General features: G+C 41.6%; 2 protein-coding genes across 3 annotated transcripts in view; one reads left to right on the forward strand and one right to left on the reverse strand.

The window, feature by feature from the left end:
• Positions 1-2,933: 2,933 nt before the first annotated feature.
• On the forward strand, positions 2,934-6,349 carry LOC111980288 (prolactin-releasing peptide receptor-like). The gene is made up of 2 exons (XM_024011006.2): positions 2,934-3,931; positions 4,114-6,349. Exons 1-2 carry the CDS (start codon positions 3,480-3,482, stop codon positions 4,748-4,750), a joined length of 1,089 nt encoding a protein of 362 aa, XP_023866774.1. The 5' UTR covers positions 2,934-3,479; the 3' UTR covers positions 4,751-6,349.
• A 14,443-nt stretch (positions 6,350-20,792) lies between these two features.
• Positions 20,793-23,276, reverse strand: part of LOC111981863 (golgin subfamily A member 6-like protein 7) — a 38,933-nt gene continuing 36,449 nt past the window's right edge. The window contains exon 6 of one of the 2 annotated variants that reach the window (XM_024013342.2): positions 20,793-22,113. In XM_024013342.2, coding sequence (XP_023869110.1) covers positions 21,916-22,113 — 198 coding nt within the window. In that variant the 3' untranslated portion in view covers positions 20,793-21,915. The remainder of the gene's footprint in view (positions 22,114-23,276) is intronic. The other variant, XM_024013343.2, reaches the window with a different exon arrangement.

Genomic DNA, 23,276 nt, shown 5'->3' on the forward strand with positions numbered 1-23,276 from the left:
GTTTCCCTTAAGCTTTTTAAATATGGTACAGTTGGCATGGGAATGGATTCATGATAGTGAATGATTCTTTTTTTTTCAAGTCGTTTAGTAAATGAAAGGAAAATTTATGAAGGAGTTTAGAATATTTTCTCATTAATCACTACAGAATTAATCTACTTTAATTAGCATACTGTAGAAAGCCTACAAACATATGTTCTGATTGATTAATGTAATGTCCATATTAATGGATCTATTGGTTGTGTCTGTGTTGTGACTACTCAGGGGTCATCTGAAAACTTGGCTTTTGGCCCATGGTCACTGTAACCACGGCCACTGTAATAGTTTCTAATAGTTTGGAGAAAACCACAACCATTAAACTCAACCATTAAACCAAATGTCACACTCGTATCCAATCACGGTTAGTGGTGTGACAATTATGAAATTTAGGGTAATGACTAAGTGTGATGCAAATGTTGACAGTTCTAATCATAATTGTAATAATAATAAAACATGTTTTGCTTGAAATGCATCATAATGCATCCTTATAAATTAGCTATGATATACCTAATGTATACAATACAGCTTTGGTGACACACCCCGTCTCGAAAATGAATAGTTTCTCCTCCCAACGGGTAGCCGTCATTGTAAATAAAATAAAATTCTTAATGACTTGCCTAGTTAAATAAAGGTTCAATAAAACAATAAGAAAACATGCCATTCTGCTGTAAAATGATTACCATCATTACTCACTTCATGTCAACAACAAAAAAATGGTATTGAATATACTATATCTACTTAAAAATAAAGTTTAACCCCCCCCTAAAATACATTTATTAAGACTATTATGACAGGTTTTTTTCTCTCAGAATAATCTAAAGGCGAAAGAAACGCACACCTATTTAGGCGAGGTGCTGGCTAGCGGAGTGGAACACTTAAAAAATAAAGGAGAGTTCAAGAAAGTTCATGGTTATTTCCCATAATTGTCGGTTACACGATTATACGATAATAGTGCCAGCTCTAATCATGGTGATACTTTCTTTTAAGGGGGTCTGTCAGGCATCTTTGAGAAATCCATCAAGCTTGTTGTCTTGCCTAGGACTTTATTTTGTCATTTAATCTCCTTTCTAAGGATTTCAAAATGTGACTGTCCTTCCTTTACCAAACCTTCACTATTGTATAATCATGTGTTATTTCATTAATTATTTTGTTGTATGAAAGCCTTCAAAAAATAGTAAAAGCTTTGACATTTTCCTTGTAAATTATGTGTCCGCTATTCATACACACATTTTACAGGGATTCCAAGATTAATTACAACCATCATTACTGTGTCTTATAAAATGTACATTACCAGAAGTAATTATTGAAATTATTGCTTCAACTTTGTTGATGGGCTTCATTGCAGTCCTCAACCAATCATGCTGCATGCATGATTAGTTTTCATGCAGAATAGAAGAAATTTAAGGAAACGAAGGAAAGGAGAAAGCCATATATTTATATTGTTCTGCTTATTCTGCTCCAGATATTACCACAAGCCCGTTCTCCCCCATTAAGATGCCACCAACCTCATGTGCACTGAACAAAAATATAAACACAACATGCAACAATTTCAAAGATTTTACTGAGTTACAGTTCATATAAGTAAATCAGTCAATTGACATAAATTTATTAGGCCCTAATCTATGGATTTCACATAACTGGGAACACAGATATACATCTGTTGGTCACAGATACCTTAAAAAAAAGGTAGGGGCGTTGATCAGAAAACCAGTCAGTTTCTGGTGTGACCACCATTTTCCTCATGCAGCGCTACACATCTCATTCACATAGAGTTGATCATGCTGTTGATTGTGGCCTGTGGAAGGCTGTCCCACTCCTCTTCAATGACTGTGCGAAGTTGCTGGATATTGGCGGGAAGTGGAACACGCTGTCGTACCTGTCGATCCTCAATGGGTGACATGTCTGGTGAGTATGCAGGCCACGGAAGAACTGGGCCATTTTCAGCTTCCAGGAATTGTGTACATGTCCTTGCAACATAAGGCTGTGCATTATCATGCTGAAACATGAGGTGATGGCGGCGGATGAATGGCATCTGTGGCATTGTGTTGTGCGACAAAACTGCACATTAGAGTGGCCTTTTATTGTCCCCAGCACAAGATGCACGTGTAATGATCATGCTGTTTAATCAGCTTCTTCATATGCCTCACCTGTCAAGTGGATGGATTATCTTGATAAATAAGAAATGCTCACTAACAGGGATGTAAACAAATTTGTGCACACAATTTGAGAGAAATAATATTTTTGTGTGTATGGAACATTTCTGGGATCTTTTACTTCAGTAGAAAGCCAGTATGAGGTTTAGGCTCAGGCAAGAATGAAAGGTCAGCGGGCACGTGGGAGTGAAAATATCTATAGAGTTAAAAAAGTACTCTCACTCAAAACCGTGAAGAGGATTAACCCAAGGAGTCCAAGATGCAAAAATAATATCATGAATTTAATACATGCTCGAAAGAATACAAACGTGAAAGTGCAAGGAGCTATATAACAAATAAAAAGGAAGGAGCATACGTTTTGGTCTTATGCCTTCATCAATGCTGTACAAACAAATTAAGAAGACACACCTGATGTGTGTAACAGGTGCAACAGGTGCAACAGGTGCAAGCAGATAGTTAATTAGAGACTGCCGAATCCGGAGTCAATGCATATTAACAAGGAATATATAGAACAGTATCAAAAATGGACAATTCAAATGTCACATATAATTGGAAAGAGACAAGAGTCTGGGCTACATAGCAATATCAGAAGCAATAGATATGAAATACTGGGGGAGACTGCTGGTGCATGTAGACAACACTACTGGAAACATACAAGGTCCAATTCCTCATTAAGCCCTTTGGGGTGTATAGTTTTTAAGTAGAAGATCCATCTTGCTTCCCACTGGAGGCGCTCATCCGTATTGCGGCATCTTCCAAACATGGTCAATGGCACCGAACTTAAGATCAGTCACAGAATGATTAGGCCCATGAAAATGTCTGGCCACTGGTGATTTTAAGTAATTTCTTCAGATAGCACTGCATTGCTCGTTGATGCGTAACTGTAGTTGTCTGAGCGTAATACAACTGTATGGACAAGACAGTAGATGCACTACATTGTTAGATTGACATGTAATTAATCTATTGATGGTCTATTCTTTATTTGTGATGAAAGATCTGAACGTGTGGCACTTTTTAATACCTGTACAGGCCGCAGGCCTTTATTTCAGCTCATGAAACCTGGGACCAACACTTTACATGTTGCCTATACATTTTTGTTCAGTGTACAATCATTTAGGATCTACATCATTCACTTGTTTGAATGCCATTGTTTTCCAGTTATGAGCATTTTATTCTCATTGTTTGTCACTAAAACTTCCCCAACCCCTGTGCTTTGCCTCTTCCATGGTAAGCTGCTAAGTGGCTGGTACCCAGGGCTTCCCTACTGCTGTGTAGTTTATCGGTTACAGTATGGAAGGCAGTGGCACTGGATGGACTGGAGGTCTGCTGCCCTCTGTAGGCGAAGAGGCAACTAAGGAGCACTCAGTCTTTGAGGTGGCTGTCCAGAACAGCTTGGCCAACCACAGCTCCCTGTTTGCAGACGTGGCTCTGCTGCAGAGCTTCAAGCTGCTCATTATCCCATGCTACGCCCTGGTGGTGGTGGTGGGTGTGTTGGGGAACTACTTGCTGCTCTACGTAATCTGCGGCACCCGCAAGATGCACAATGTCTCCAACTTCTTCATCGGGAATCTGGCCTTCTCAGACATGCTGATGTGTGTGACCTGTGTACCATTCACCCTGGCCTATGCCTTCAACCCCCGTGGCTGGGTGTTTGGAAGGTTTATGTGCTACCTGGTGTTCCTGATCCAGCCAGTCACAGTTTACGTGTCTGTCTTCACCCTCACCGCCATTGCTGTCGACAGGTGGGTGGGTCCCTCTGACTTGAGATAACAAAAAGCCCATCAGTTTTGACTGGATAGTTTCAAATGAACTGAAATACAAAAAAAGTATGTAAAATAATATAATTGTAATTATTGATCTTTATGAAAATGTTTTTCAAAGCAATGAATAAATCAATATTACTGTCCCTCTGTGTCCCTGCCAGGTACTATGCCACTGTGCATCCTCTGAAGAAGCGCACCTCGGTGGCCACCTGTGCCTATGTGCTGTCAGGGATCTGGCTGCTGTCCTGTGGTCTGGTGGCTCCAGCTGTGGCCCACACCTACCACGTGGAATTCAGAGAGGAGGGCCTCACCATCTGTGAGGAGTTCTGGCTGGGGCAAGAGAAGGAGAGGCTAGCCTACGCCTATAGCACCTTGCTGGTTACCTACGTCCTGCCACTCTCTGCCGTCTGTGTCTCCTACCTCTGCATCTCTGTCAAGCTGAGGAACTGTGTGGCACCGGGACATCGGACCCGGGACCAGGCAGAGGCGCAGCGAGCCCGGAAGCGGAAGATCTTCCGTCTGGTTGCGCTGGTTGTGGCGGCCTTTGGGGTGTGCTGGCTGCCCATTCACGTGTTCAACGTATTGCGTGACATCGACATCCGCCTCATCAACAAGCGCCACTTCCTGCTCATCCAACTAATGTGCCATCTGTGTGCCATGAGCTCGTCCTGCTGTAACCCCTTCCTGTACGCCTGGCTGCACGACCGCTTCCGCGCCGAGCTGAGGAAGATGTTCACCTGCCACCGCCGCATCGGCATCCCTGCCAACCACTGTGCTACAGCCAGCGTGGCCCTGTGACTGTGCAGGGACAAGGAGATAGAAGAGACAGAAGATATCTGATACCAGTGTAAACATGTTGTAGGTCCAATTTTCTGATTATTTGCTATTGACCTAATGTGGACATGACAAGAGTTAATTGTGACTTACAGCTGATTACAGAGATATTAGGTGGTTCCCTAGTCATTTTTCGATGAACAAATCAATTGAACATGCATGAGGTGATTGCCTGGAAAGAATGAATGAACTGATTGAATGCCAATAATATGAAGGTAACACAAGAGAGAAAAAAGCAAGAGAAAGAATAAAAGGAGAGGGAAGGAGAAAGAGGAGGCGAGGTGACAGGACCACCAAACAAATGTTATTTAGAAGGCCATTTTGCACAGCCACAGTCAATGTTTAACACCAAGAAACATCAGCAAGCAGGAGATTCATCTGCCAAAAATGAGAGGTTTGGTGGATAATTTCAAGGCACTGGTCACACAATAGTTGCTTCTACATACGCGATATCCCCCATAACTCCAGATGAACAGTTGTCTGCTGAGGTTAGAGGGTAGTAGTTGTCCCACCTAGCTATCTTAAGATTAATGCACTAACTGTAGGTCGCTCTGGATGAGAGCGTCTGCTAAATGACTAAAATGTCAATGTAAATAGTCAATGCAGGTTTGGTCCCCAGACTGTTGTTTGGCAGTGGATGACATGCTTAATGACATGAATACAGATATAATCTCGGTCTCCACTCTGTGAATAAACATGCTTAATAAAACAGTAGGTGGTGTTTGTTCCCCCATGGTTACATCCCTATTTTTATTGTAGTCTTATCAGTCTGTTACCCATCTTTGTCTCTGGGGAACGTACACCGCTTCTGAAAATAGTCATTTAGAATTGTTTGCTAACCGAGTGGCGCAGCGGTCTAAGGCACTGCATCGCGGTATTGTGGCATCACTACAGCCGGGGTTATATCCCAGGCTGTGTCACAACCGGTCGTGACCGGGAGTCCCATAGGACTGCGTACAATTAGCCAAGCGTCGTCCGGGTTAGAGGAGGGTTTGGACGGGGGCGGGGGGGGGCTTTACTCATTGCGCTCTATTGACCCCTTGTGGCCGGCCGGGCGCCTGCAGGCTGACCACGGTCGTCAGTTGAACGGTGTTTCCTCCGACACATTGGTGCAACTGGCTTCCGGGTTAAGTGAGCGGGTGTTAAGAAGCGCGGGTTTGGCGGGTCATGTTTCGGAGGACGCATGACTCGACCTTTGCCTCCCCCTAGCCCATTGTGGAGTTGCATATCACGAATTTAGAGAGACAAAGGGTATAAAATTACAAAAAAATCTAATGTATTTAGGTGTTTGTTAGGCATTTGCTGAGGTCCCACTGCATGCATGCATTAATGACTGCATTATAGTTTAACTGAGGTGTTGATTCTTATTGGTTTTTTAGACCAACCACAAAAAACCTTCCCCACTTTCAATACATTTAGCGAAATGTCATGGTGCCTTGCTTTAGTTGTTGTGAATCCCTAATAAATGGCCTTCTGTGGTTTGTGTCATGCCATATAAAATGTCTGTCCTTAAGTGATTGCATGCAATTATGTGTAAAATTCTGAATAAACAAACACTGAGAATTGGCCAATTGCTGATTGAAAAAAAAGCTAATAAGCTTAATGTATTACAGATGGCAAATGTCTTAAATCATTAAAAACTTAATTAAATCAAATAACAACACAAAACAATATATACACAGGACTGGATTCAGGATTCATATACACTTATTAGGCTATATCACTTAAATGCAATGTTAGTTTTTAGGCATAGTTTGTAGATGTAAATATCATAATGAATAGACTGAGAAGGAGTAAATGGAATATTTAGAGGCAAGACTGCAGGTAACTAGAGAACAACTAGAATGCACTAATCCAAGAACAAGTAAACAAAAACTAATATTTTATTTCAACAAGTAAACAGTGATCTGTATGACTGTCCACAAATTCCATCTGAGGTTGCTGTGGTCACGTATAGTTGCCATGGTCACATATTAGGGATTTTATATTCTGTTAATGTGTTAGGCCTATGCGATAACAATCCTCACACCACCCAATAGTATCCGAAAAAATCCATAGAGAGCAACAAACACACTTGAGAACAATGTGGATTCAGCAACAATGACTTTGAGGCTGTGTTTACACAGGAAACCCAATTTTGATCATTTTTCACTCATTGGTCTTTTAAATCAATCAGATCAGCCCTGAAAAAGTTCTGATGTGAAAAGATCTGATGTGATTGGTCAAAAGATCAAATAGTGGGAAAAATATCAGAATTGGTCTGCCTGTATAAACGCAGCCTATAGAGAGCTGAAATCTAGATGACCAACACATAACATCTGTACAAACTAACCCMCCCCCCCCCCCGCCAAAAAAAAGTATATATATATTTTAGGTTAACAGCTGTGGACCACTTAACAACCAACACTACTGACTGTTTGGAAAAACACATTTAGGCTATTCTGTCTGTTCTACTGTGCAGTGACAATATTGACACTAACTAGGCAAAGCAGAGGCGTCCTTTTGGCCACTTCAAACAGCAAATCAAGCCCAGATATCCTATTGTGCTTGAAGTGCAGACCATTATGGTGTGCGTGCATCCAATTAGATGCAATTAAAATTACCATCTGAAAACAATCTTTCAATCAAACAAAGAAATTAAGGACATAATCACCATCAAACAAATATAGGCCAAATATAGGCCTGCCCTAATTCAGTACATGGAACAACGTTAGTGCCAAAAATATTATCAAAATGAAGTTTGTTCTGAAATGTCTGTCCTATATCTGAGAGATATAAGAAAGATCAGGAAACACGTTATTTTGTTTTACATGTATTTAACCCCTTATTTTTGTCACTTAACGGTCGACATATGTACTTCCATTCATTTTTTAAACTCGTACCAGGGGACCTTCAGAGTCTTGTGAGGCCTGTGGGTGTCCTAGAGCAAAACAGAGTCTCACCTTTCCAAAAAGGGGTCATATTAGTGTATAGCGAAACTGTTTAGACTGAAGTTGGCAGAGTCCCAAGACAAATGTGGTGGGTCGTAGAGCAAAATGGAGAACACCATCATGTTCATGAGAGTCTCAACCGTTCGGACGCTTCAGACAATTTTGTGGGAAGACCAATTTTCAGGATGTCTCATGGTCTGACAAACTCTGTTCTTGCTCTGTCACATTTCACTGCAGATGCGGAAGTGCCACATCAGCGGATGCAGTGGATCCAATACAAAAAATGTATATCTTAAAGGAAAACTCCACCCAAAAACTATATTTAGGTATTTAATTAATTAGTCCATTGTTGACATAGTCCCAAAATGTTTCACTTGTCAGTAATCAAGTTTTCAAGATATGTAACTTTTAAAATATAGAAATGTTCACCGTATGATGCATTTTGCTTCACGTGATGCTGCACTTTGTATCATACGCTGCAAAATACATCATACGGGGATGATTTCTGTATTTTTATACTGGGGATTTTTATGAGCGACTCCGGGATGCTGGCCTTCTAGGCAGAGTTGCAAAGAAAAAGCCATATCTCAGACTCACCAATAAAAATAAAAGATTAAGATGGGCAAAATAACACAGACACTTGACAGAGGAACTCTGCCTAGAAGGCCAGCATCCCGGAGTCGCCTCTTCACTGTTGACTTTGAGACTGGTGTTTTGCGTGTACTATTTATTGAAGCTGCCAGTTGAGGACTTGTGAGGCGTCTGTTTCTCAAACTAGACACTCTAATGTACTTGTCCTCTTGCTCAGTTGTGCACCGGGGCCTCCCACTCCTCTTTCTATTCTGGTTAGGTCCAGTTTGCGCTGTTCTGTGAAGCGAGTAGTACACAGCGTTGTACTAGAGCTTCAGTTTCTTGGCAATTTCTCACATGGAATAGCCTTCATTTCTCAGAATAAGAATAGACTGACGAGTTTCAGAAGAAAGGTCTTTGTTTCTGGCCATTTTGAGCCTGTTATCGAACCTGTTATGCTGATGCTCCAGTTCCTAAACTAGTCTAAAGAAGGCCAGTTTTATTGCTTCTTTAATCAGCCCAACAGTTTTCAGCTGTGCTAACATAATTGCAAAAGGGTTTTCTAATGATCAATTAGCCTTTTAAAATGATCAACTTGGATTAGCTAACACAACGTGCGATTGGAACACAGGAGTGATGGTTGCTGATAATGGGCCTCTGTACGCCTATTTTTTATTTATTTTTTTATTTCACCTTTATTTAACCAGGTAAGCTAGTTGAGAACAAGTTCTCATTTACAACTGCGACCTGGCCAAGATAAAGCAAAGCAGTGCGACAGAAACAACAACACAGAGTTACATGGAATAAACAAGTGCACAGTCAATAACACAATAGAAAAAAATWAAGTCTATATACAGTGTGTGCAAATGGCATGAGGAGGAATGGCAATAAATAGGCCATAGTAGCAAAGTAATTACAATTTAGCAGATTAACACTGGAGTGATAGATGAGCAGATGATGATGAGCAGATGATGGTGTGTAAGTAGTGATATTGGTGTGCAAAAGAGCAGCAAAGTAAATAAAAAACAATATGGGGATGAGGTAGGTATATTGGGTGGTTTATTTACAGATGGACTATGTACAGCTGCAGCGATCGGTTAGCTGCTCAGATAGCTGATGTTTAAAGTTAGTGAGGGAAATGTAAGTCTCCAGCTTCAGCGATTTTTGCAATTCGTTCCAGTCACTGGCAGCAGAGAACTGGAGGGAAAGGCGGCCAAAGAGGTGTTGGCTTTGGGGATGACCAGTGAGATATACCTGCTGGAGCGCGTGCTACAGGTGGGTGTTGTTATCGTGACCAGTGAGCTGAGATAAGGCGGAGCTTTACCTAGCATAGACTTGTAGATGACCTGGAGCCAGTGAGTCTGGCGATGAATATGTAGCGAGGGCCAGCCGACTAGAGCATACAGGTCGCAGTGGTGGATGGTGTAAGGCGCTTTGGTAACAAAACGGATGGCACTGTGATAGACTGCATCCAATTTGCTGAGCAGAGTATTGGAAGCTATTTTGTAGATGACATCGCCGAAGTCGAGGATCAGTAGGATAGTCAGTTTTACTAGGGTAAGTTTGGCGGCGTGAGTGAAGGAGGCTTTCTTGCGAAATAGAAAGCCGATTCTAGATTTGATTTTGGAGATGTTTGATATGAGTCTGGAAGGAGAGTTTACAGTCTAGCCAGACACCTAGGTATTTGTAGTTGTCCACGTATTCTAGGTGAGAACCGTCCAGAGTAGTGATGCTAGTCGGGCGGGCGGGTGCGGGCAGCGAACGGTTGAAAAGAACGCATTTGGTTTTGTTAGCGTTTAAGAGCAGTTGGAGGCCACGGAAGGAGTGTGAGATGACATTGAAACTCATTTGGAGGTTAGTTAACACAGTGTCCAAAGAAGGGCCATATGTATGCAGAATGGTGTCGTCTGCGTAGAGGTAGATCAGGGAATCACCCGCAGCAAGAGCGACATCATTGATATATACAGAGAAAAGAGTCGGCCCGAGAATTGAACCCTGTGGTACCCCCATAGAGACTGCCAGAGGTCCGAACAACAGGCCCTCCGATTTGACACACTGAACTCTATCTGCAAAGTAGTTAGTGAACCAGGCGAGGCAGTCATTTGAGAAACCAAGGCTATTGAGTCTGCCAATAAGAATACGGTGATTGACAGAGTCGAAAGCCTTGGCCAGGTCGATGAAGACGGCTGCACAGTAATGTCTTTTATCGATGGCGTTTATGATATCGTTTAGTACCTTGAGCGTGGCTTAGGTGCACCCGTGACCAGCTCGGAATCCGGATTGCACAGCGGAGAAGGTACGGTGGGATTCAAAATGGTCAGTGATCTGTTAATTAACTTGGCTTTCAAAGACTTTAGAAAGGCAGGGCAGGATGGATATAGGTCTGTAACAGTTTGGGTCTAGAGTGTCACCGCCTTTGAAGAGGGGGATGACCACGGCAGCTTTCCAATCTTTAGGGATCTCGGATTAAATGAAAGAGAGGTTGAACAGACTGGTAATAGGGGTTGCAACAATGGCGGAGGATAATTTTAGAAAGAGAGGGTCCAGATTGTCTAGCCCAGCTGATTTGTACGAGTTCAGGTTTTGCAGCTCTTTCAGAACATGTGCGATCTGGATTTGGGTGAAGGAGAAGCTGAGGAGGCTCGGGCAAGTAACTGCGAGGGGTGCGGAGCTGTTGGCCGGGGTTGGGGTAGCCAGGAGGAAAGCATGGCCAGCCGTAGAGAAATGCTTATTGAAATGTTCAATTATCATGGATTTATCGGTGGTGACCGTTTCGCCTAGCCTCAGTGCAGTGGGCAGCTGGGAGGAGGTGCTCTTGTTCTCCATGGACTTTACAGTGTCCCAAAACTTTTTGGAGTTAGAGCTACAGGATGCAAATCTCTGTTTGAAAAAGCTAGCCTTTGCTTTCCTGACTGACTGYGTGTATTGGTTCCTGACTTCCCTGAACAGTTGCATAACGCGGGGACTATTCGATGCTATTGCAGTCCGCCACAGGATGTTTTTGTGCTGGTCAAGGGCAGTCAGGTCTGGAGTGAACCAAGGGCTATATCTGTTCTTAGTTCTACATTTTTTGAAAGGGGCATGCTTTTTTAAGATGGTGAGGAAATTACTTTTAATGAACGACCAGGCATCCTCGACTGATGGGATGAGGTCAATATCCTTCCAGGATACCTGGGCCAGGTTGATTAGAAAGGCCTGCTCGCAGAAGTGTTTTAGGGGGTGTTTGACAGTGATGTGGGGTGGTCGTTTGACCGCGGACCCATAGCGGATGCAGGCAATAAGGCAGTGATTGCTGAGATCCTGATTGAAAACAGCAGAGGTGTATTTGGAGTGCAAGTTGGTCAGGATAATATCTATGAGGGTGCCCATGTTTACGGATTTAGGGTTGTACCTGTTGGTTTCCTTTATAATTTGTGTGAGATTGAGGGCATCTAGCTAAGATTGTAGGACTGCTGGGGTGTTAAGCATATCCCAGTTTAGGTCACCTAACAGAACGAACTCTGAAGATAGATGGGGGGAAATCAATTCACATATGTTGTCCAGGGCACAGCTGGGAGCTGAGGGGGGTCTATAACAGGCGGCAACAGTGAGAGACTTATTTCTGGAGAGATTCATTTTTAAAATTAGAAGCTCAAACTGTTTGGGCATAGACCTGGAAAGTATGACAGAACTTTGCAAGCTATCTCTGCAGTAGATTGCAACTCCTCCCCCTTTCGCAGTTCTATCTTGACGGAAAATGTTGTAGTTGGGTATGGAAATCTCAGAATTTTTGGTGGCCTTCCTAAGCCAGGATTCAGACCCGGCAAGGACATTGGGGTTGGCGGAGTGTGCTAAAGCAGTGAGTAAAACAAACTTAGGGAGGAGGCTTCTGATGTTAACATGCATAAAACCAAGGCTTTTTCGAATACAGAAGTCAACAAATGAGAGTTCCTGGGGACACGCAGGGCCTGGGTTAGCTTCCACATCACCCGAGGAACAGAGGAGGAGTAGGATGAGGGTACGGCTAAGGCTAGCAAAACTGGTTGTCTAGTGCGTTGGTGACAGAGAATAAAATTTCTGGGCGTGGTAGAATAGATTCAGGGCATAATCTGCAGACAGGGGTATGGTGGGGTGCGGGTACAGTGGAGGTAAGCCCAGGCACTGAGTGATGATAAGAGAGGTTGCATCTCTGGACATGCTGGTTATACTGGGAGAGGTCACCGCATGTGAGAGCTAGCTAATTCAACAACGGATAAGAGAACAACAGCTAATCAGCTAAGTCAACAACAACAGGTAAAATGGCAATGAATGGGCAGGGAGGGTCGGTTAACTACACACAGGACCTGAGTTCAGGGCTAGGGCGACAGATAAACAAAGGTAAACAAAGTGGAGTACCGTGATAAATGAACAGTCCAGCAGGCATCAGCTATGTAGCCAAGTGATCATAGGGTGTACAGCAATAGATGAAACAGGGAAACCGCTAGGTAGTCGTTACTACGCTAGCACGCGGGAGACACAGCGTTTAAAGTTAGCAGTCAGGGGTAAGTAGAAGCGTCTGCGCCGTCGTCCGGCAAAGGCCGGTTGAAGGCACAGCTGATGGAATTACGTCTGCGGCCCAGTCGTGGTGGTACGGCAGGGCGCCGTGTCGACAAAGGGACCAGGCCAGATGGCGAAAGAGGTATTTCGTTTGCTAGCCAGGAGATGCGCCTGGCTCAGGGCTAGCTTCGGGGCTGGGTCCCTCAGTTGAAGATAGCTAGCTGTGATGATCAATGGTCCTGGGGTTTACGGCAGGAATCTGGCGATGTAGTGGAGAAAAACAGTCCGAGGCTGGTAGGTATTATCCAGGCTAAAAAAACGGCTGGTGCCTGAGCAGAGGGTAAAGGCCGCTAGCAGTGGCTAACAATGACTAAATGGCTAGTAACTTAGCTAATTAGCTGGCTACCTTCTGATGAAAGTTTTGGCTATAGGGTCTAAAGAAAATAGCGGATCCGTGTCATATTGAGTGAGGCGGGTTACCGGAAGGTATATTTAATTGAAAAATGGAAAAAGAGATTGAAAAATAAATTGGAATATATACAAAAAATACAAAAAGTAAATGAGAGGACAACAAACCACGTCTGCACTGCTACGCCATCTTGGATTTTTAATGTAGATATTCTGCCGTTTCCAGCTACAATAGTCATTTACAATGTCTACACTGTATTTCTGATCAATTTGATGTTATTTTAATGAGCAAAAATTTGCTTTTCTTTCAAAAACAAGGACATTTCTAAGTGACCCCAAACTTTTGAACGGTAGTGTACTGTATGTGCAGCACTTTGTTAATTAAACCATCAATTTATCARATCAGTTCTTGTTTTATTGCACAAACTGCGCGCATCACCTGTCAAACTCTGTAATGTCTCAGAAAACACAGTGATATTGCTATGCACAGGACTAGTATTATCAGAGGACGTTGGAGTTTTCAAAAAAAACTGTAGGTTATTCTGTCTGCAATTGTTACTCTCCTGCCATGTAAATCTGACATGGCAGATTCTAATATTAACCTCTCTTGGGTACGTGAGACGTTAGCGTCCCACCTCTTCAACAGCCAGTGAAACTGCTGGGCGCCAAATTCAAATACAGAAATACTCATTATAAAAATTCAGAAAACAAAACATATTTTACATAGGTTTAAAGATGAACTTCTTGTGAATCCAACCACGGTGTCAGATTTAAAAAATGCTTTACGGCGAAAGCATACCTTACGATTATTTGAGAACATAGCCCAGCAGACAAATCATTACAAACAGTAACCAGCCAAGTAGAAGTTACACAAGTCAGAAATAGAGATCAAATTAATCCCTTATCTTTGATGATCTTCATATGGTTGCACTCAGCAGACATTCATTTACTCAATAAATCTTCATTTTGTTGGATAAAGTCTCTTTATATCCAAAAACCTTTGTTCGCACGTTTTCTCCAGTAATCCACAGGCTCAAACGCCGTCAAAACAGGCAGACAAAAAATCCAAATTGTATCTGTAAAGTTCATAGAAACATGTCAAACGATGTTTATATTCAATCCTCAGGTTGTTTTTAGCCTAAATAATCGATAATATTTAAACCGGACAATAACAGTCAATATAAAAGGTAAACAAAAGGCACTCTCTCGGTCGCGCACATGAAAAAGCTCTGTGACACTTTAGGGTCCACTCATTCAGACTGCTCTTACTTCCTCATTTTTCAGAATACAAGCCTAAAACAATTTCTAAAGACTGTTGACATCTAGTGGAAGGCATAGGAACTGCAWTTTGAGTCGTAAGTCAATGGATACTSTAATGGCATTGAATAGAAAACTACAAAACCAAAAATAAAACGACTTCCCGAATGGATTTTTCTCAGGTTTTCGCCTGCCAAATCAGTTCTGTTATACTCACAGACACTATTTTAACAGTTTTGGAAACTTTAGAGTGTTTTCTATCCAAATCTACCAGTTATATGCATATAATATCTTCTGGGCCCGAGAAGCAGGCAGTTTAATTTGGGCATGCTTTTCATCCAAAATTCCGAATGCTGCCCCCTACCCTAGAGAAGTTTTAAGGATGTGGTGTTTTGTGCTCTTACAATATAATTACATTACCCAACATCCCCCAGTAAAACTAACCATGAAGAGAATGATATTGTTTGGCATCTGAGTCAAAGCGTAATTCCGTTACCATGGAATTGCCCAATAAGCATCAAATGTCTGCCTAATAACAGCAACATGTATTTAGTCATGCAATTTATTTATCAGGTAATCAAGGCTAATGCTTACAGTTGAGGTGAATGATTACACACTTGCGCCTGACAGTGTGTCTCCAGCTGTTCAATGATAGTGGTGGGGGAGCCATTATCTTCAGAGTCTTCCCCATCTCCTGGTAGACCACGCCTATCAGCCTGGGGTTTGCCTCCAGGAGACAACTCATGGTGCTCATTGCGATGAGACAACTCATGGTTCCCATTACGATGAGACAACTCATGGTACCCATTGCGATGGGCCAGCACGCAGAATCCTACCAGAGCCTCTTTCTTCTGCAGGCTGACCAGGATTAAGTTAAGGTGCTCATTGGACTGCTTCAAATAGGTCTCTGCAGTCTCTTCCATGAGGAAGGTAAGTCTAAGAATGCAACAGAGAGCCCGCACCCGGTGTATGCCTGTTTTAAAGAAGTGATACAGTATTGTCAGCCAAACATTATTAAAAGACACAGTATTTTGTGATATCCAACCCTCACATTGTGTCAGTTGTTCAACAGCAAGTTGAAGGAAACAGTAGTAGTGGTAGTTCTCTACAGGGAAACTGCCGTTCCTACCTTTTATCTGATCCCGGCATAGCGTCTTGTCCTCTTCTGTGCAATTCCTGTATCTGACATCTACAGGAGCAAAACAAGCAGATAAGGAAAAACAAACAAAGTATTCAGTTAGCTAAATCACAGTCACAAACAATGATGTTTGACAGAGATGTTGAATGGCCTTACAGACCAAGACTCAAGCCTTACTGACTAACATTCAGAAGGAAAGCACATTCTTATAGACAGCTGCATACATCGTTTAGCTAAGAAGATGACAGATAAACCATAGTTAGTTAACTAGCTACCTGTGCCCTGTGTCTTCACTTCAGGTGGTGGCGAGTAGCAGTGGAGGCTGCTGAGGGGTGGACGGCTCATATCAATGGCTGAAACGGAATAAATGTCTTTGATACCATTCCTCCCATTCAGCTCCAGTTATCACCATGAGCCCGTCCTCCCCAATTTACCTCTCTGGAATATGTGGGACGCTAGCTTCCCGTATGGCCAACATCCAGTGAAAATCCAGAGCGCCAAATTCAAATAAATTACTATAAACATTTTAACTTTCATGAAATCACACATGCAATACACCAAATTAAAGCTACACTTGTTGTGAATCGAGCCAATGTGTCAGATTTCAAAAAGGCTTTACGACGAAAGCACACCAAACGATTATGTTAGGTCAGTACATAGTCACAGAAAAACAGCAATTTTTCCAGCCAAAGAGAGGAGTCACAAAAAGCAGAAATAGAGATAAAATGAATCACTAACCTTTGATGATCTTCATCAGATGACACTCATAGGACTTCATGTTACACAATACATGTATGTTTTGTTCGATAAAGCTCAAATTTATATCCAAAAATCTCAGTTTACATTGGCACGTTACGTTCAGTAATGTTTTGCTTCCAAAACATCCAGTGATTTTGCAGAGAGCCACATCAATTTACAGAAATACTCATCATAAATGTTGATGAAAATACATATGTTATGCATGGAACTTTAGATAAACTTCTCCTTAATGCAACCGCTGTGTCAGATTTCAAAAAAGCTTTACCGAAAAAGCACACCATGCAATAATCTGAGTACAGCGCTCAGAGCCCAAACAAGCCAAACAGATATCCGCCATGTTGTGGAGTCAACAAAGTCAGAAATAGCATTCTAAATATTCACTTACCTTTGATGATCTTCATCGGAATGTACTCCCAGGAATCCCAGTTCCACAATAAATGTTTGATTTGTTCGATAAAGTCCATAATTTATGTCCAAATACCTCCTTTTGTTCGTGCGTTTAGTACACAATCCAAAATGACGACGCGCGGGCAGGTCCAGGCGAAAGTTCAGACGAAAAGTTATATTACAGTTCGTAGAAACATGTCAAACTAAGTATAGAATCAATCTTTAGGATGTTTTTATCATAAATCTTCAATAATGTTCCAACCAGAGAATTCCTTTGTCTTCAGAAATGCAATGGAACGCAATGCGCATGACCAGCTCATGGCACTCTGCCAGACCTCTGACTCAATCCCCTCTCATTCCCGCCTCCTTTATAGTAGAAGCATCAAACAAGGTTCTAAAGACTGTTGAAATCTAGTGGAAGCCTTAGGAAGTGCAATATGACCCCATTTCCACTGTATCTTGGATAGGCAAAGAGTTGAAAAACTGCAAACATCAGATTTCCCACTTCCTGATTTGATTTTTTCTCAGGTTTTTGCCTGCCATATGAGTTCTGTTATACTCACAGACATCATTCAAACAGTTTTAGAAGCTTCAGAGTGTTTTCCATCCAAATCTACTAATTATATGCATATTCTAGCATTTATGACTGAGTAGCAGGCAGTTTACTCTGGGCACCTTTTTATCCAAGCTACTCAATACCGCCCCCCTGTCCCAAAGAAGTAAAGGTGCCAACAACTTCCTGTGGTGAGTAGACCTTCAGATACCACAGTGCCACAATTTACACATTATAGACCCGACAATAGTCACGTCTATTATAGGCATTGGTTGAAGCTCAGTGTTAAATTCAAATCTCCCTATCATCATATCAATATGACACCAATCTCGATGAAAATTCCCAAATCAACTTGATTGGAGGTACACAACACTCGTCATGAGTCATCCGTCCATTACCGAGATGCACATACCACAATTTTTAACAGGGTCTTTAGCAATTGAATTTTAAGAGGATTTCTTGCTCCTACCTAGCTCAAATTCTAGACGTCATATTAAAACGAGACTATAGCGCCCATTAAATGACCATTGGATTTAAAAGAAAATGCGGATTGACTAAGTGTGTAGGTGCAACCTGGTCTCAAAGCATTTCGTATTATTCTGTATGTAAATCTGTGATGCTCCATTTAGTATGATATGTTAACTTTAGTATGGTTACAAAAGACAGATGGTTACTTAAGGCAACCCAAAGGTTGCTAGTTTGAATTTCATCACAGACAACATTAGCATTTTAGCTAATTAGCAACTTTTCAACTACTTACTACTATTTAGCTACTGCTGCTTGCGTCTTACTAGAACGCAGGAGAGATCAGCTCAAGGACTCTCAAGGAAGAGGTCGTTGTCCTCATCCGTGAGATGCATGCCATCCCTATGGCAGGGTTTCCCAAACTCGGTCCTGGTGATCAGTAGGGTTATGAGCTGGGATCTTATCAATAAATAAAATCAATAAAACGCATGACATTGTGAGGGTTCACAAGTAGAGCATGTGTTATGCTGTATTATAATGTTGTATAATAATGTTACATAATCACCTTCCGGTGTAATAACCATGGAAATTAAAAACAAAAAACATGCTTGAAGTGAGAATAGGTATTGGTCTGAAGCCAAAAAAGAAAGGAAATTCACATAAGCATCACAATGCCTATTACACCGATGCTCTACCAAGGTTTTTCAGCACACAGATTTATCTACTACCGTAGCTAAAGTACCAGTCAAACGTTTGGACACACCTACTCATTCCAGGGTTTTTCTTTAATTTTTACTATTTTCTACATTGTAGAATAATAGTTAAAAATTTAACTATGAAATATCACATATTGAATCAAGTAGTAACCAAAAAAGTCTTAAACAAATCAAAATATATTCTATATTTGAGATTCTTCAAAGTAGCCACCTTTTCCCTTGATAACAGCATTGCACACTCTTGGCATTCTCTCAACCAGCTTCATGAGGTAGTCACCTGGAATGCTTTTCAATTAACAGGTGTGTTAAAAGTTAATTTAATGCGTTTGAGCCAATCAGTTGTGTTGTGACAAGGTGGGGGTGGTTTACAGTAGATAGCCCTATTTGGTCCATATTATGGCAAGACCAGCTCAAATAAGCAAAGAGAAATGATCATTACTTTAAGACATGAGGGTTAGTCAATATGGAACATTTAAAAGAAATTGACATTTTCTTCAAGTGCAGTCACAAAAACCATCAAGCGCTATGATGAAACTGGCTCTCATGAGGACCGCCACAGGAAAGGAAGACCCAGAGTTACCTCTGCTGCAGAGGATTAATTCATCAGAGTTACCAGTCTCTGAAATTGAGTTCAAGTAACAGATACATCTCAACATCAACTGTTCAGAGGAGGCTGCGTGAATCAGGCCTTCATGGTCGAATTGCTACAAAGAAACCACTACTAAAGTTTGCTTTCATTTAATAATAAAAAGCATGAAAAGGTAGCATAATGGGATAATATCTTATTGTGGTGTGTAAGGAATCCAATACTTTAGCTTGCATGAGGTACAAATCACATTATTTTGGCAGCACCTCCTCTAAGAGTATGAATTAGGCTGTTTGAGAAGATTTGAATCCTAAGCAACCTGGCTACACATAGCTACTGTAGTAGGTCAAAGCTGTGTGCTGGAAAACCTTGTTAGAGCATCGGTGAAATAGGCACTGTGGCGGTCATGAATTTTCAGCTTCAGACCAATGCCTATTCTCACTTAAAACATTGTTTTTGGTTTTTAATACAAAAAACACTTCTGACAGATAGCAGCTATCTTAACTTTAAATAGATAGCAGGCTAAATGTAGCTAGCTACGTTAGTTAGCAAAACATACAATTGTGAGCCAGCCAACACTTACAGTTATTATTCATGTGCTGTGAACGACGAATGAAAGTTTTGATTTCTTCTTCTTCTTCTTTGGTATCATGGCGTTCACATAACTGATATATCCTAACATGACTTTTTCGGGTAAAAACTCAAAACGACTGACAGTGACTCCTCTATTTCACCACCAGGTATGCGTTACACCAAACGGCGGGCGTCACAAACACTAGGAATCTTCTACTTCAATTGCTCCATCTCCACACTTAAAGGTTCCCCAGAAATCCCGCCTTTCAATGCTACCCTATTACTAAGGGCAAAGCAAGAAACAGATCTTGACCCAAGTTGAGTGACACGGAGCACCCGCTCCCTCTGGCAGAAGAAACACAAACAAATATCCCAAGTCCAATACAGGTTACTGATTCAACTGCACCCAACTCCTTTCCACCCACCCTGAAACCACAAATGTATGCACCAAAAAGCAAGGATCTACTTTCTCCAAAAATCTCTCATACTAGAACAGTTTCTTCTTTATGTCCATTGATGCCAAGCTTAGGTTCCGAGCTCTTCACCACACCTTCCACCTCACTTAACTCGCCCTCATTCACTTCCATTTCACCTCCAGAACTCACCCTCATTCACTTCCATTTCACCTCCAGAATTCGGTTTGGTGCACGGCTCACTTTGATTGCACTTGACACCAATCTTCTTCGACAACCCATCTCCATCTTCCTCAAATTCAAATCCAACCTCTACTTTCCTCATTCTCTTCGACCTCTTCTTTCTTCTCCATTCCTCCTCAGAAATCCACTTTTCTGTGCCCATGTCCCAGTATTCCTCTTCTTCCAACTTTGATTGCGACTTGGTGGCATCCCAACGTAACTCCATCTCATAATACGAAACTCGATCGAGCCTTACACACTACCACCCTTACCTTAGTTCTGCTTTTGAAAACCTTAGTTCTGCTTTTGAAAGCAACTGCAACATTCCCATTGAAACAGCATAATATAGCTGCTATATTCATAGTGTGAACAGTGAAAACTTGATTTAAAGTGCTTCATGAAGTAATGGTCAAAGAGAGAGGTGTGGGTCTACTCCAACCAGAGGCTAAATAAATGTTATGATAGAAAATAAGTATTTATTTCATAATTGTAAAAATTATAGGCTATAAGTTGACAGAAGACACTTTCTGACTTTCACCCAACTATACAGTAATCCTTCCTATGACCAAAGGCAGACCAACACACTCTAACACATCTTGCTATCTACCTATAAAAACAACTGTCCCTGGATCCCAATAGCTTTCTTCACAAGGAAATGTCACTTTAGAAAATGTCCATATGTTACACCCATGCAATTTGCTTCTGGAGGTGCACCTGTCAGGGTGATTGCAATAAATTGAGAGTGCATTCATCCAAAGGCATAGTGGTAGTCTAAACCTGGTTTGTCTGTAGTCTAAATTGGTTTATCGGTAGTCTAAATTGTTTTAATTATTCATCCATGTTTCTTTAGACTACAATTTGTTCTATTATTTATTCTTCAAAGTGCTTTAACATAAAGTTTACAATATAAGAAAAGGACATCTCAATATGTACAACACGAATACATGAGTTATACAGTAACAGGGACTAATATCCACATTATTTTTGTTAGTTCACAGACAACCAATAATACGAAGTAACCCTTTACCGACAGGTATAGCTCATTATAATGTGATTGTAATTCATGTTAATACTTGTCATAAGCATGTACCGGTATGACCCCTATTATACCGGTCTGTCCTGCATAGTGTTACCGAATATACAAACTCAATGTGTCCCTGTTCTTTTGGAGCTTTCTTTCTTTTATTGCTATTCAATTCCTTCTTCAGTGTTGTTCCTCTGGATTTAACCTTCATATCACACTCCTCCTTACAAGCACATCAAAACATTAATAGAAAGACAAACCAAACCAACTGCCAAAAATGTACAGCACCTTCCAACAGGCCTGTGTGGATTTGGTTCATGTTCTTATACGGCCTTTATACACACACACACCACAGAGTTGTAGTGGTTAAGATACCATTATTCAGAGTTAAACAACATTCAAAATGTAATGAACAATCAAAAGTGCATCTGTTCAGTAGGAATAGACAAAGCCAGTGCTTGGTATGTTATACATAGGTGAATGAAACGTTCTTTGGGAGGCAAGCAGGAATTCTTCAAACAGCCCAACATAGGCATTGAGGGAGATAAACATCTAGGAAGCCTTGCTCTGAATGATTAGGAACAGGATGGAGAAATATATATTTCTAGACGTCTCATTTGAGTGAGTTCATGGACATCAGGATACTGGGTTGCTCCTCAATGATGCGCACCAGCAGGTTGTCAATGTAGTGCTCCAGCTCCTTGATCTTGTTGTCCCTCTTGGAAAGCTGGTCCTGCTGCTTCACCACCAGGGAGATCAGCTCCTCCTGGGTCAGCTGGGAGTACTGACCTTTGACCCCTGTGTCTTTGACCTAGAAGGAAAGAGGGGAATGGAGGTGGTATGAGTCAGTGCCATTTATATGTTTCCATATAATTCTCCAAAGATATGCCATGCATTACCCATTAAGCAATGTTCAGTCTATACATGAAACATGCTAAACTTTAAGCACCTACCAAGGCTCCTGTAGTTTTTTTTCTTTACATAAGCAGAAAGGATTCAATGCACAAAAAATGTATAGCTTTCAGACACTTGTAATGGATGGCATGCTTAGGTGCAATGTCAACCAGATCTAATTTCTAAGGAGTCCTGGAGCCTATGACGTCCCACACATGATTCTCTCTCACTCCTGATTGGAGGAATTGCAAGTGTTACTTCTGGACTTGTCTCCGTGTTGCTGTGCTGTTTGTTGCTAGTTGGCTACCTGTTTTTACTTTTATTAACAGTTTAATCAAAATCAGCATTTAACACATTTACCAATGTCTATGTTTTTTCCTCACTCAACTTTTTCACCCCGGACGCTTTATCTGGACATGGTTCTACAGGACCTCCACCAGCTGAAAAAGCTAAGTAGTAACATTAACACTATGCCTTCTAATTGCAGTCGCTGTACTCTTAATATACAAGACAACTTTCTCCTTATTGTGAGGATAGCCGTGTTACAAGCCCAACTTCCGATGCAATCTTTAGGCAAGGGAAATTTAAATGTAGGAAGGGATGAAACAGCGTCTGCGCCACCAGTAAGTACAGATAGTAGTATAAATCCCCCCCACACAGTCCTTGCAGCAGAACAATTTTCTCAAGGCTTCTGGAAAGAAATTCTGTTGGCACACTCAACCTGTGTCGCTCATTCAACTGAAAGAAATGTTTGACCGGTTCTCCCCATTAAGCAACGAGTCGGAGTCAGAGGCCGAGCCTTCTCAGGTCTCTCCTCCACCTGTTATGGGGTTTGAGCCATTGGCGACTCCATTACCCCCAACATTAGACTTAAAAAGAATCATCCAGCGATCATACACTGTTGACCAGGCGGCAGGGCTAGCGACGTAAAGGCTAATCTGAAGAGGGTACTGGCTAAGGTTTAAACTGTAGAGCGTAGAGTATAGGGCAGTGGAGGCTCCTTAGAGGAGGAAGGGGAGGACCACCCTCCCCTCAGTGAAATTTCATAAAAATAAAAAGTGAAACATGAAAAAAGTTATT

Source organism: Salvelinus sp. IW2-2015, linkage group LG20, assembly GCF_002910315.2.
Source record: "Salvelinus sp. IW2-2015 linkage group LG20, ASM291031v2, whole genome shotgun sequence".
NCBI classification, from domain to species: domain Eukaryota; kingdom Metazoa; phylum Chordata; class Actinopteri; order Salmoniformes; family Salmonidae; genus Salvelinus; species Salvelinus sp. IW2-2015.